The sequence below is a fragment of the Misgurnus anguillicaudatus genome, chromosome 14, assembly GCF_027580225.2.
Source record: "Misgurnus anguillicaudatus chromosome 14, ASM2758022v2, whole genome shotgun sequence".
Lineage (NCBI taxonomy): Eukaryota > Metazoa > Chordata > Actinopteri > Cypriniformes > Cobitidae > Misgurnus > Misgurnus anguillicaudatus.
Window position 1 is genome coordinate 31,797,681 of NC_073350.2, and position 15,390 is coordinate 31,813,070.

General features: G+C 39.3%; 1 protein-coding gene across 9 annotated transcripts in view; it reads right to left on the reverse strand.

The window, feature by feature from the left end:
• The window catches only part of kcnab2a (potassium voltage-gated channel subfamily A regulatory beta subunit 2a), a 143,487-nt gene that overhangs the window by 7,598 nt on the left and 120,499 nt on the right, over positions 1–15,390 (reverse strand). For 8 of the 9 annotated variants that reach the window (XM_055183171.2, XM_055183169.2, XM_055183170.2 and 5 more), the window contains 9 exons: positions 12,133–12,177; positions 11,358–11,402; positions 11,159–11,202; positions 10,393–10,479; positions 8,522–8,607; positions 5,565–5,685; positions 5,388–5,482; positions 4,233–4,353; positions 9–97 (listed from right to left, as the gene is read on the reverse strand). In XM_055183171.2, coding sequence (XP_055039146.2) covers positions 9–97; positions 4,233–4,353; positions 5,388–5,482; positions 5,565–5,685; positions 8,522–8,607; positions 10,393–10,479; positions 11,159–11,202; positions 11,358–11,402; positions 12,133–12,177 — 733 coding nt within the window. Of the gene's footprint in view, positions 1–8; positions 98–2,506; positions 4,121–4,232; positions 4,354–5,387; positions 5,483–5,564; positions 5,686–8,521; positions 8,608–10,392; positions 10,480–11,158; positions 11,203–11,357; positions 11,403–12,132; positions 12,178–15,390 lie in introns of all 9 variants that reach the window. The other variant, XR_008638519.2, reaches the window with a different exon arrangement.

Below are 15,390 nucleotides of genomic sequence, written 5' to 3' on the forward strand. Positions count from 1 at the left end.
CTTCTCACCTGTATTGCTCCTAAATTTTCCATGAGCTGCTCCGTGTTGGAAGCTCCGAGGAGCACAGAACTTACACCCTCGTTTCTCAGGCACCACGCTGCAGATGAGTCGTAAAAATGGTTCACGTTTACCATCAATAATAGCATGACACAAATTACACATACATAAAAATGAACATAAAGTACAAACACACACACAACCATTTAGACCTATCTATCACCAAGAGAAGAAATATATATCCAAAAGAAAAATGTAAATATATATTAGAGCTGTCAAAGAATTGAAATGAATGTTTAAATGAATCAGGACCATCAGAGCTTGCACACACAATTTAACCCTTTGTTTATCAGTAAATGATAAGAGATTATCTTTACATGTAATTTATAAATCAAACCCAGACAGGACATTTGCTTAACCCTCATAAGCCCCAATTTTCCTGTTTACATTAAGGGTCAGTTGGGGTCAAAATGACCCCAGAAATGTATAAAATGATTACAAAAATATACATTTTTAATAATACAAATGTATAAGTTTTTTGTTTACTTTAATGCTGTGTTTTGGTAGATATTCGGTACTTTTGTACCTGTTTACCAGGGATGCGCTTGTTGATCCAAAATGAGTGGGTGCCTGAGGTCAACCGCGGTTACGAGTATTTTTAATGATATTCGTGTCGCGGTCGGGTCATTTGAAATAAAGATGCCAATTAACTATTTTAATTACTACTTAAAAAAAATGCGGGCCAGGGAGCGGGTAGGGTACAATATTTATTTTTAAAAAATTTGCGGTCCTTGTTGCGGGCGAGTTAGTTGAAAACGTTGGGTGTGGGTTGTTTATACATCGACCCGTGCATCACTGCTGTTTACCCCTAAATTCATCAACTACATCAGCATACACATTTTTATGAAAAATGTACATAAGTTATAATCTAAATCTGATTTAAATTGTTTTCAGATATTGATCTAAATGTTATGTGTTGAATTCGGCCATCTGCTGGTTAAAAAACAACATTAAAAAAGTACAGGTTCGGACAGAGTTAATTTTGACCACCAGTGGGCCATAGAGACCCATTCATTTCACTGGATGTGGCCAACTGCTCACATCACTACTTTAGTGATACGTTTTGTGAATGTATGTATATATAAACATTAGAAAGGACATTAAAAATAAATATTATTTCAAATAGTAGATTTTTTGATGCATTTTGAAATGTCTTTTTACAAAAATGCAACAAAAATTTGACTGAATGTAAGTGTGTGTGTGCGTGTTTGTGTGTGACTTTGTCTTTCTGTGCATGTCTGTGTCTTTATGTGTGTGACTGAGTTCGGTGTGCGTTAAGCCCGTTTCACAAGGTACGCGACAACCGCGAGTGTTTAGTTCTTTGTCAATAGGAGACGTGCGGAAAGCGGCAAAACAAGGGCGGTTACAGAGGTGAATTGAAGTGGTCAACACGCCTTGCTCGTGCAACCAAAATTCTGTCCCTTCTCCGGACATGATGCTTCATGGCAGGCGCCGTTGAAGATAAACACATTTGCACCAAATGCTGCACAAAACGCTTCCAATACAAAGGAAAAGCTGAAGCTGCGCGGCTATTTTGCCGCTTGCTGCATACCGTGTGAAACGGCCATTAGTGTGTGACTTGGTCTTTATGTGTGTGTCTGTGTCGTTATGTGTAACTGTTACAGTGTTACTGTGTCGTTGTGTGTGTCTGTGTGTGCACGCACCTGTTTGAGCATTAGAGCACACCACTTTACATCTTTGTTTTGCATCTGTGGCTTTTTTTGCCAAATTCTATAAAAAATGCTCTCTGTGGCAGTAATACATTTGTGTGTGTTTGTGTGTGATGTCTTTTCTATATTGTGTTTGTGCTCTAGTACCAGGCCTTCTTTTCTGTGTTGAAATTTTCAGATTTAATCTGTATGCATGGATTTTTTTGACAAATATAACATTTTTTTTGCATTTCCCATTCATTTTCAATTGGGGTCATTTTGACCCCCAAGGGCCTCTTTTGTAAAAAAAAATCAGAATCCTCAGAACGACCGAATCAAGCCAATTTTTTAATACGAATATTGACAGATAAGTAGAAAAGTCACAAAATCTGCGATGAATGGAACCATTGTTTTACTAAAGAAAAGTGGCTAGGGGTCATTTTGACCCCAAGGGACATATAAGGGACTTGCATTTTTGTATAGCGTAGTTTAAGGAAAAAGCGATGAAATATCACTTACACTGTATTATTACAGATACATCTTTATACATGTGATTAATATTACAGGTGATTTTTAAGCATGCTATATAAACTGCCAAACATCATAAATGCACATAAACCATAATTTTCTCAGAACTGAATGTGTGAACAGCTTCATCACAATTAAATATTTGTAAAATTGTTTGACAGCCCTAATAGACATATACATATATACTGTATATACAAAAGAAGCCTACTCCTACACACACACACACTGAAGCATCCCACAAACACACAGCAGTTATCAGACCGCTCTGTTACCATGGCTCCCAGCACCAGCACTCAAATTCAAAGCTGTGCTCTTATTTGTCAGGAAGAGGAGCGTTATCTGCAGGAGCACAGAGGAGGTGAAGAGGAGCCATGCCGACCGCCGCTGCTCCCTTAACACGGTCCATGCAACACCACCGCCACACACAGACAGGACGGAAACTCTGTGGGGTTTGAATCCCTGCTGGGAGTTCATGTGGGTATAAGAGCGTGTGTGCCATCTCTGGCGCTGGCATTAACTGTTTTGTGCATTTACTGTATGTGATTGTGTGTGTGTGTGAATCATTTAAACATGATTTAAGCAAAGCAAACGATGTCTTTAATTAATCCGGATCTGGGTACATCAGACTACAATAGTGGATTTGTCACTAACAGATTGCTTTGTCTGAACACACACACACACACACACACACACACACTAAAAGCACATACAGTATAGAGAAGTCATGTTAAAGCTTTAACAAAGACTTCAGGGATGAGAAAATCTTCCCCTTTTCTGGGGAGGTAACAGAAGCGCAGACATTTTAGCTTTTACAGTAACCCGGTAATCGTAGCATTACAAAATCGTAGCACTTTACTGTATCTTTATTGTAATGGATCGCTGTATTGCTTTACTTAAATAAACTCGTTTAAATCTGCATGCATTACCCTTCACAGACAATCTGACCCGCAGCCCTATTTTTAAATATGTTGCCAGTCATCTAAATGAGCAGTGGTGGCTGTATACTGTCTGTAAATCGATTGGATGTGCCAGTGTGGAGGCAAAGGGATGCTGAGTTTGGGAGGGGCTGGCAACCCAGTAATGAGGTGTGAAATGTAATGTACGAGTGCATTAAAGGCCAGGTGAAAAAGAGGGCTGTGATTCTCTTGGGATTGAAATCCTGTCAAGATTTTTATTCCTATGCATCCTGCAGTCAATGAATCACGGAGGACGTGTTGTCAGTTTATGGCTTTACTGATAGCTGGCGAAGATGAGGGATTTCGAGAAACAATACTGATCTGAATTATGACCGTATGTCAAACGGTAATACGATGATAGTGCAGTGGGAGATATATACGTGCTAGGATGATACTTAAACAAAAGTATAAATACACAGAAGCTTGTTTTTAGACGTTGTTGTGAGGCAAACATGTCGAACAGTTGCTGAGCAACATTGCAACTTGCCACAATGATACACGAGTGTAAGCTGAAAATAACCATTTTACAGTATTATTTACTGTTTTGAGACACGGTGTGAAGCTGTTTTTGAATTGATGCTAAATTTTTTTATAATGGTGCGTGTGGTGATCGCGAGCTCTCAAGTATCCAGTCTTAAGATTCGATTACTTGGACATTAAGAGCACACACTTAAATCAAACCATCTCAAGCATGCTTTCTTCATCTCACAGACATTTCTTTGAAACGTTACACGGCATTATCTCTTTAAAGTATCATACGACGCAACCCATCTCAAATATCACATCGATTACAGTGAAACGCTATACGTATAAGACGTTTAACTATTATACTTAACACTTAAAATTATACTTGATGCTGGGAAGAACGGTCTTCTATTAAAGTTCTCCACAAACTAATCGCAGACGGCCTGGCGTTTCCAATTCGGTGGTCTGAGGAAGATGAAGATGAGGAAGGGTGAGGAGAGTATGAGCGAGGTGCAGGACGGACGGACAGACAGACAGAAAGAGAGAGAGCGGCAGTGTGTCTTTGGGTCAAGCGTACCGATGGCCAGCTGCGGCAGCGTGCAGCCCAGCCGCTCAGCGATTGCCTGCAGCTCTTTCAGCTTCGCCCGCTGGCGTCGGCCCTCCTCGCTCAAGATCTTGTCCTTCAACCACTGGTAGCCCTGTTAACAACACAGCACACCTGCTCAAAAACAGGAGCCCGAGCCCACAGCGGTGCACACATAGCACAGACACATACGGCACACACACATGCGCTCGGACATGTCACACCCAACAGCACCTGTGTGACCGAGGGCCTGTTTTTAAACACGTGACTCTGTCCACCCAAAAGCTCGAACGTCTGCTCGAGGAACTTTAGGGCGTGAGGAGACCTCATACACACACACAAACATAAAGGTTTGGATTGATTTAGCATTACTGCGCAGAAATTTTAAGAAAGTAGGTTAATCGATTACATTTTGATGACAATAAATCATGCACAAAATTTTAAATAAGTAAACGAGATCAATATGATGAAAAAATGGGAATGCATGATAAATTTGAATCATTAGCAAAATAAATGTTTGTGTGTGTGCTAGACCAGGATAAATAGTCCAGTTTTAGGTCCGGTTTAATAACAGTGGAAAAGGACCGATGTGGTCTGATGATCTAAACACTCATAGGTCTGCAAACCACAGCGACCCATCACTGCTCAGACCATCAGCACGGTTCTGTTATAGTCGAGTGTCAATCCACACGCACGTTACACAAAGGTAACAAGAGGTCAGGAACAATGACAGCGTGACACAAGACTACAGAAGGAGGAGGAGGAGGAGGAGGATGATGATGGATCACAACGACATCAAAGGGACTGAAACATGCGACTACGCCAATACACACAGCTCACAACGCGTGTTGATGCTTATTGTGTACGTGTCTTAGTGTGCATGTTGATACAAGTGTCAATCCTCCTCAGAGTTACGACAGAGAAACGTATTCACACGACAACACAAAGATAAAAAACATGTTGAAGATTAGGCGTGTGGATTCATGCCATCTATCACAGACAAACACATCTACAGGAGAACACCCAAAGCTAGAACCTGGAAGACATGGAACACATCCGCATTAGAACAGCAGAGACACAAAGGGAACCACGTATGAGGTCACTAAGGAAAGCAGGAAAAGAAAGGACACAGAGAAGGTCATGCGTTACCTTCAAGGAGGCGCGAGAGTACGGAGGCACCCCGCTGTCGTACTTCCCTGAGATTATTCCACAGGCCAGCGGGGACCAAGTCATGGCACCAACACCTGAGGACAAGTCAGCATCACGTCGTGTTAGAAGATACGCTCGTGTGAACCGTAAGTAAACTAAGATAGTAGTGTCGCTTACCGATCTTATGAAAGAGCTCGGGCAACTGGACCTCCACTTTCTCTCGCTGGAACATGTGATACTCCGACTGCTCGCAGATCGGTGGAATCTGATTAAATTGCCGGGCCACAGAATATGCTTCCTGGAAAACATACACGTACAGTTAAGATGACTTTGGAGAAAAGGGCCTATAACATTAACTATAGCGTGAACTATATTAGTGCTCACACCACCAGACGATAACGTTATTTTTTATTTTTTGGATTTTGCATATTACAGTATACATACAAGAAAAATAAATAAGTAATATAAAATAACATAAAAAAAGAAAAGAAAATGGGGAAGATGGATGGACATAAAATCTCTTAACAGTAAATCTAGTTTGTCCAATCTATCTATTATCCATTGATGTAGTCAGTGAAATAAAATCATGTAGTAAAAATGATGTAGTCAATTTTACTGCAACTGCGCTGGGCACCCGAGTTAATTTTATGTTATGGACCTCGATGATGAGTTTCTCTACCCTGTCGTCTGTCATTTCAAATACATAAGCACTTTAAATTCGAATAGATTTGATTGGCTGTCAGTAGTTCGACAGTGATCCCAACGATAGCGTTCATTGTATCTTTATATTGTTATACTTTTGATGTGAAATTTGCTATTCTATATATCCTGAAAAGTAGGGGTGTGACGGATGACAAAACTCATGGTGCGGATCGCTTTCCGTTTTTTAAAGCACGGATCGGATCATTTTCGGATCAGCAAAAAAAAAGGGGGATGGGAAAAATCTAATAAGAACAAATAAAGAAATTACAAACATTTACAAAAAAGAACAAAGTTGCACATTAATTAAGGTCTAAAATTAGCATTCGGTAGTCCATCCAAATGAATCATGACACTGTCTTTATTGTATAAATTAAATATAATTATTATTTTTAAAGCTACAGAAGTGATTTTTTCTTCGTCTTAAGTAGGTTAATGGAGGTTACTGTCTCTTTAAGAAAAGCACGGACTGGTTTCTGCCTAATCTATACATAAACTTAAGACATAAACAAATGTTTGTATTAGATAAAGAATACTGTGGCATTTTTTGAGATAATTTTGTTTGTATGTGCCCTGTCAAGAACAGAAAGATTTTATGTTTGCTTGCTTTTTGAAATGCGTCTCTCCGTGTATTCCAAACGGTGCAGCATAAACAGTTGCCCCATATAAAAACATTACATTGTTTTTCATTGCTTTATTTGCCAAATGTATTTTAATCGACAACAGTATGAGACACAGTATCGCAACTCTCTCTAAAGTTTCATCAAGAGTTCTGAATCTGCTGATCTTTAAAGGATGATCACGTCTGATTGGAGCTGGACTGGACACATTCAAACGCATGAGCATCTGTACATACAGAAAGCTGGTCTCTTTAGCGCCTTTTTGTGGTTAAATTGTTTAAAATCACTTGAATGTTAACATTTGCAAGCCTTTGAAACACATTCAAACGATAAACTTTCCCTATTTAAATTTGCATATTAATCACCAAAACGCATGGGAGCCGAACCGTGGGTCGATCAACTGCAATCCGTCACACCACTACTGAAAAGGGACATTTGATGGCAGTGTTTTAGTCCAGTCCAACTTGACCAAGACCAAAGATCAAGTGTTAAGATTGAGTCTTATAAATGTGTAAAATGCATTAAAAACCAAAAACCCACTCACTACATTTAGCTTTAAAAATATTGCATATAAATTAACTCTTTCCCCGCCAATGACGAGATTTTCCGTCTTTCCGCAATACCGCTATTATCCACCAGGTGGCGCACTTCCGCAACTTATACAACCCGGAAGTAGCGCCTCACGTGTTTTAAAGATCGCTCTGCATCTGCCCTCTATCAAAAGTCCTTCACAAAAATGGATTTATCTCAGCTTTTTGCTCAAAAATTTGTGTTTTTGAAGAAATCTACCCATGTTTGAGAGATGATTACAAGGTAGGATGAAACAGGGTTTTTTTTTTTGAAAGCAGAGGGTCTGTTCTTTCATCTGATATATTGTTTGTTTATATATTTAAAGAAGAACATTTTCTGGAAGGCTTTAAACTTTTGTGAAAATCATGAAAAATGCTGGCGCTGGCTGGCAACTTTTTTTTAAAACGCTGGCGGGGAAAGAGTTAAATATGCATGTAAAAACTCAAAATCTTGCTGACTGTCCAGTTATTTAAATTGAGATTCATACATCAAGTTGAATAAATAAGCTTTCAGTTGATGAATGATTTGTTAGAATAGGACAATATTTTGCACATAATATTTTGATACAATAAAATTGAAAAAATAAAAATGCTACCAAAGAACAGAATACGCCTTCCTTAAAAAAGTCACTCCTGCAAAGCAGCGGATGAAAAGAAAGCTGAGCTCTTAAAAGCAGTTTATGCCTCAACAAGCATAACATTAAGAAATGAGTTATGATCTGCATCACAGAACACAAAGAAAAGTAAAGTGCTCTTTAAAGGATTAGTCCATTTTCTTAAAAAGCAAATCCAGATAATTTACTCACACCATCTAAAAGCAGTGTAATCCAAAATTTTGTAATCCAAAATGTTAATTTCTTTCTTTGTTCAGTCGAGAAGAAATTATGTTTTTTGAGGAAAACATTTCAGGATTTTTCTAATTTTAATGGACTTTAATGGACCCCAACACTTGACAGTTTTAATGCAGTTTAAAAATGCAGTTTCAAAGGACTCTAAACAATCCCAAACGAGGCATAAGGGTCTTATCTAGCGAAACGATTGTTATTTTTGCAAGAAAAAAATGCACTTTTAAACAACTTCTTGTCTTCCTCGGGTCCTGTGACGCGCCAGCGTGACCTCACGTAACGTCATCTTTAGATTCATACAGAGATTTAAAGGAATGTTCAGGAACAAACGCAGAGTTTGTGGTGCATACAGATGATATGTTAATTACAGAGTACAAGTTAAGAAGAAACACTAGTCTTACCATTATTTCCATTGGACTCCAGCGTGATGTGCCCCAGTACATCGCCATTCCCTGATTGATCACATGGGTCATCGCCCGCACCGTCTCTGCCAATTATATTTAACACATCGTTCATAACCTCATGGTACCAGCAGAACGATTCAGTTTAGAAAGAGGTCAAAACAAATAAGCTAGATGAATGCAGGGAAGAGAAGTTTACATGACAAATCGCTTCTGGAACAAGCAGGGGATCAATATATGTGACACAAAATAAACCATTGCTTCAGATCAATATGAATCTCAGCTTAGGAAAACAAGCCTCATATGAGGGGAGGAAGTGAAGGATCCATCCCTAATAAACAGCGCTGTCAAAATGTCCGTCTTAAGAGGAATAGTCATTATCTACTTTTGCCAATACCCATGTTTGAGTATATGAGTTCTGTCTAGAGATTCAAGGTGATGGGCTTTTTAATGACAAGAAGAGCAGATGGTTACCAGCCCCGAGCTGTTTTTGTTTCCACTATTGAACTGTGAACTTTCCAAAGGGCAGTTAGACTAAAAAAAGGAGATCAAATAACATTTCTGCCCTGATTTTTAAAGAGCAGTCACCCCTCACTCGAAAACCTTTGTCTTGATTTAATTCAGGCTTGCAATTGAGAAAAGGCCAGAGGAAAAGATCTTGTTACTAAAGTTACAAACACAGTAGTGCTCCGTAGAAAGCAACATGTGTTCAATGAAAGAAAGTCTTTATGTGTTTTAAAAAATATAAGGCAGCACGGCCAGAGTGGGACTCTTTTTCATCCCTGGAGTTTTATGCCTTAGACATTCGTATCAATTCACGCCTTTTAAGTTTATTTTAATTCTTGATGCCTGGAAAGCGCACTGAAATGTAGACGTGTCTGAAACAAACCTCAAGCGAGCGCTTTGAAAAGCAGAAGAAAACGGCGCATCCTGCGTTTTAGATGTTAATGGACCCTAATTTTTCCAATAAGTGGTCGGGACTCGGGACAAAATTTTGGGCATAAAGCAGAGGGGACAACTCCCACCCGCAAATTACGTGAGTGGGGCTGGATAATATTTTGAGTGCCTAGGGACAGCAACCTTCAACCCGGTGGCATGACAACACCGGTCCTCGTGGCCGAAAAACAGACCAGCCCACCGGGAATACTCCCGGTCCTCCCAATGGCCAATCCAGGCCTGTAAGGGGTGATTCACATTTCGCGTCTTTTGCGCGCTCAAGTTAGTTATTTCAAATGTAGGCACGCGGTATGCTTGCTCATAATGGATGCGACGTGGTCGTAGCGCTCACGTGGTGCGGCGCGATAATTTTTTCCAGGCGCATCCGCACCGCATTGAGTTAAAAACATCGTAACTTTTCAGAATGCCGCAAGTGAACGCAGGTCATGTGACAGGAGGGTCGCGTTTTCCGTGCGGTTTTAGACACGAAATGTAAACCGCCCCTAAGGCAGTCATTTTGCAACTTTTTTATTTTTTTCCACATGAAAATAATGCATAATACTAGCTTTAAAAAAAGTTAATTGTGGGGCGCGGGGTTGCTGTTAATGGGGTGCAGCGTACTGGAGAGAGAGAGATTGTTTATGTGCATTAGTAAAATAAATGTTCATCCAGTTGTCTACTCTGTATCATGATAAAATGTTATATCATTTTATATAAAAAATTATGAGACCTTTTTCATTTTTGTGATAATTTATTTCATGGCAAAATAATGTAGGATCGCAAAATAACACAGCATTTTCATGATTTTGCGCTGTGTTTCCAAAAACTCAGGGACTGATAAGGGTTAATAAACTACAACATTTTCATTTTGGAGGACCAATCCATTCAATACTATTGTATTTTTTAAGATTTACCATGTGTAACATCACACTTACCTTCCATGGGTGTGTTGGGGTCCGGTCTGTTTGCAAAAACTACGTCCACATATTCTAACTGCAATCTTTCCAATGATGCCTTTAAACCTGTAGATGAATTTAATTCAATACACATTTAAAACACGCAACTTAATCTTGATCTGTGGGATTTTAAAAACCAAATCACTCTGGATTAAGTGTTTTTTTTTTGCGGCAGAGGCGGCAAGAGCAAGTGATTTACATGTTAAGTCAATGCAAAGACGCAGATAAGCATCCTGTGGCGCAGTAAGCTCAGCGCGAATAGCGCGGGATGGGCGAAAGGTGCAGCGCGAATGGCGGTTTCAGCGCGAATTGGGCGTTGCCGCATAATAAAATTGAGTTGAAAATCTGAACTATGGTGGATTTTCGCACCACGTTACCCAATCAGGAGCTTGGTCTTGCAGAGACGTGATTATAGGAAGCGAGCACATGCAGAAAACAATACAACAATGGAGGACAATCATCATCGCTAGACGAGACATCTTCGTACTTTTACATGAATTAAAAGGATCTTGAAAGAAAGTGAGTGAGGAGGTCGAACAATCTGGTAAGTTTAATCAATTTGAGCTATATAAGCCCATCCCATGACGCCAATTGTCTCGAATGACTAGAATTTCACACGCAAATGAAGCAAACTCAAAACGTTCAAGCGTCCAACTACGTGCAAATAGCGCGTTTTGCCGCCTCTTCCGCATCTGGTGTGAACGCACATTGATATCAAGTACAGTGCTAGTAATGGCTTACTCACCTTCTATAATGTGTTTTCTAGAAAGTCCTCTCTCTGTCTCTGCTCTAAAACACAGCAACATTTACAGTTTCATCATACAAGTATATTTACTAAGTTATAGTACAAAAATATTACTTTATAATAGCTTGACATCAAAACCATATAGACTTCAGATTCAGATAGACAGAGAAATATCTAAATATATCATAAAAATACATACTTTCCACCCCAAAATATTTTTGTTGTAATGACTAAACTGGAGCGCCTGCAATGAACAAGAGGAAAAATTATCTCAAATGAGGTCACATGTTCATAAAAATGATTACGTTTAAAAAAAACAGCTTGGGGAAACAATTTTATCTCAAAGGAACGGACACACATGCGTACACGACTGAATTCATACGTATTTTACAAATGGCGTATGAATCTGTACGACCAGTACATTTGTGTACAATTCGCTTTCTTGTGGTGTTTTTGATAATCAGACGTTTTTATACAATTTACTTCGTACAAATTAATACGAATTAGCCAACTCGTAAAATTCGTACGAAATTTCATGTGATCAGGCTGAAAAGATGTGTGTTCCCCAGTGATAAAGGCTTGGGTACCCTAATATTGATGCAATCTGACTAGCAGGATAACTAAGTGACAAACACTTAGATCTCATGTGGTTACTTTGCATTTCATTATCCGGAGAAAAAAAAGACGCGACCAAGCTCTGATTTAAAAAACAATTCAGGATTTAATTAAACATGTCACTCTTTCCGATCGCATTACTTTCTACACACAAGTTATCAGGGCTATCTATTACACAGCAAACATACATGTCACCGTTTCATATTTTATTATCTAGATGGGACGTCTACAAGCCAGTGCATCAATATTTCATATTTTTGCTGTGAGGTGTGCCGTAGGACAACTGCAATAATCTCCGAGCCACATGATGATAAGAAAAGAGAAGGCTGAAAGGAAATGAAAGACTTTAATGAACATACCTCCATCCTTTCTTCTTGATGATGTTGCCCAGCACTAGCTCTGCCCTGCAACAGGAAACAGATGCTTATCGGACTAATCCGTCATCTTATTGACATCTACAGCCAACACAACAGGCAACCAACAGACCATTAAAAAAAAAGAAAAGAAGAAATTGGCTCCCTTATGACAGCCACATGCTACAATATATTCATGTCAAATAAAAAATTGACTGACTCTAGCAACGTGCTGAACTTTTAAACTCTCATTTTCTGAGAAAAAAATCAGGCAATGTCATATTATACTGTATATATTTCTTATCTTGTAAGTATTTTGTACAGATATATGTCACTAAACATCATGTTAAACTGTTATTGGTACATGTCAGTCAGACAGTATTTAGGCAACAACGATGTAGTAAAAATTAAAAGGATTTCATTTGCATTTTTAAACAAATTTTATGTACACACAACAATGCGGTCAAAAAGATCCACGTTTACAAGGATCCACTAAGACTACTAAATACACAGTATTTCATGTGCCAAGCCAGTAGATGGTGATGTTACTTTGTAAAAAAACATTATTATAACTAAAAGTATAAAGCGGCAAGATTTTATAAACTTTGTGCTGATAATAAGTTTATTAACGGTTTTCCAACAAACACAGTCCTGTAGCCTCCTCCCCCCGTTGTTTTGGTTATACTTCGCGCATGCCTACAGACTGAATTTTCAAGTGCATGACGTCACAATTATCACAGATTCGGTTTCATAGTTTATATTGAGACGACAAGGTGTCGTTATCAAAAACGTGCACTTTGAAACCGGCATTCAAAAGTTTGCATCTTTAGGACCCCAAAACGCCACTGTCGTGTAAATGAACAGCCAAACCACAAACTTTCCAATTTCTGGTTAAAAATGTTATGTAAACGTCCCCTTAGTCTAAATCAGAGGTGCCCAAACTAGGCAAAGTTGACCTGCAATGACCTTTAAATTTATTTTTTTTGTTTTATTTGTAGATTACAAAAATGTAAATTGAAATTAAATGCAAGGAATTAAAGTGATTTTTTATGTATATGCATACTTAAAGGTGTATAGCATGTGTCACAAAACTCGGCTAATAATGGAAAGGTTGAGGCAGTGGCACACAGACAAAAGGACATTTTTAACAGTACCTCTGAAAATAAAACTGCATTAGTTATGCATAAACAGAGTAATTATTTTATTATTATTATTATTATTTTTTTTAAATATTAGAAAATGATAAATTAAGAAAATCAGGGCAACTTTAAGTTTATTATAACACAGCAACATTTACTTTCGGCCCACTGCCCTCGACCTGGTTTGATTCTTGGCCCTTGGTAGGAAAATGTTTGGGCACCACTGGTCTAAATAAAGGGGCTTGTATATTCAGGCGTGTGTCAGTAACAGCTGTGAGACTAAGGCTACGTTTACATGGAAACGATCTGAAGAAATAACGCAAAAGTGGCATTGCATTATTAATTTTATTCCGCGTTTATATGAGCGTTTTGGGGGGGGGGGGTCTGCATGCATATGGTGACGCAAAAGTGTGTGATATTCGATGTAGTATGCACTCCAGGCGGCTAGGTGGCAATGTGAATCACTGACACACAACAACACCAAGTCCGTTCGCCTGCGTACAACCATCTCTTCTCCCAGGTCTCGTCCAAAGCCGTTTGGTTTGCTTCAGACGAATTGGCGTATCAACAATTTGTTGGAGGTAATTAATGCGCCTTCTCTGATCAGCAATACTAGCTGTGAATATTTTGTACAACTGCTGGAAAGACTCTTATATATTTATTAGAGCTGCTATGGCAACTTCAAGGTCCAACTTGCGCATGCCTGTGACGTAAACGCGTACACGACGAGAGCCACTGTGAGCAGACTTTTGCGTTTTTACCCTTAAGCAAAATATTAGCGTTTTACCCAATGTCTCAGCGGCACAAGCGATAGTTCTACTAAGCAATATGGCGAATGATAGGCATGTGAGAGGGCTGTGTGTCATTGCACCCCAAACGACTCCAAATAAAAAACACAAGCTACGTTTACATGGACACATTTTGCCTTCATCGGATTAAAATCCTTCCGATTAATAATCCTATCATAGCGTTTACATGAACACTTAATAATGTGATCGGATTGATGTGTGTGTTTATATGACACAAGATTTACATCAGATTTGATCATTTGACATGCGCACATTGCACAAATATAGTTTCACGCTGTTTCAAGATTTGCTTTGTGCCTCACTGATTATAAAGCAGCAGCAAAAACACCCATTCGCGTGTACCCAAAAAGCGTATTTTACTTCACGCGGTGCTGCAGGGACCGTTCGCGAGAGCGAGTCCAAACACACGCGTTTGTGGATCAGAGAATAAATCATGGACTGACCGGACAATGCTGTCTTGTATCACTTTATGGGGAATTGGACGGATAATAGGAACAAGATTAACAAGACAATCACTTCTTGTGACTTCCTTCAGCAAAACAAACTCGAGTTATTTGCATCACATGTCATTACGGCAATTCTACGTCATTGCACCTGTGAATATGCTCCACACTCCCGTCCTGTAGGTGGCGGAAATGCACCTTTCAGTGCGTTTGCGAACCGCCATTAAAAAAAGAAAAGATGGCACATGCGCAGAGCCTCCCAGTTTCAGTTATCCATCCGATCAAGTGTATACATGTCATTTTGAGCGGATTACAAACGGTATAAACCACCCCTAACAAGCGGATTAGATTTTTAATCAGATTGGCACTTTTTAGTCCGATTGAGGTGTTTACATGGAGCATTTTTATTCAGATTGATCATTTAAACGGATTACAAATGTCCATGTAAACGCAGCTACAGACTTAACATTATGGTGGGTTCCAGTGTTAAGAGAGCACTTTACTTCCTGTTTTCTTCAAAACAATCGCATCCCAATGACGAAAGCGTGCTCGGGCTTGGAGCGATATAAGTACAGACTGTACAGCAGTCAACTCAATTAACTGCTGCACTATAATTCAACTCAAGTATCTTAAAGGCGGAGTCCACGATGTTTGAAAGCCAATGTTGATATTTGAAATCACCTAAACAAACACGCCTCTACCCCAATAGAATCTTGACCTTCTGTTGATAGACCCACCCCACACATACGCAACCCGGCAAGGATGTCGGTTAGTAGACACGCTCCTTACTGCTGATTGGCTATAAGTGTGTTTTGTTAGTCGGCCCGTCTCCTTTTCCAAAGCGTTTTTCTGATCGTGGACTCCGCCTTTAAG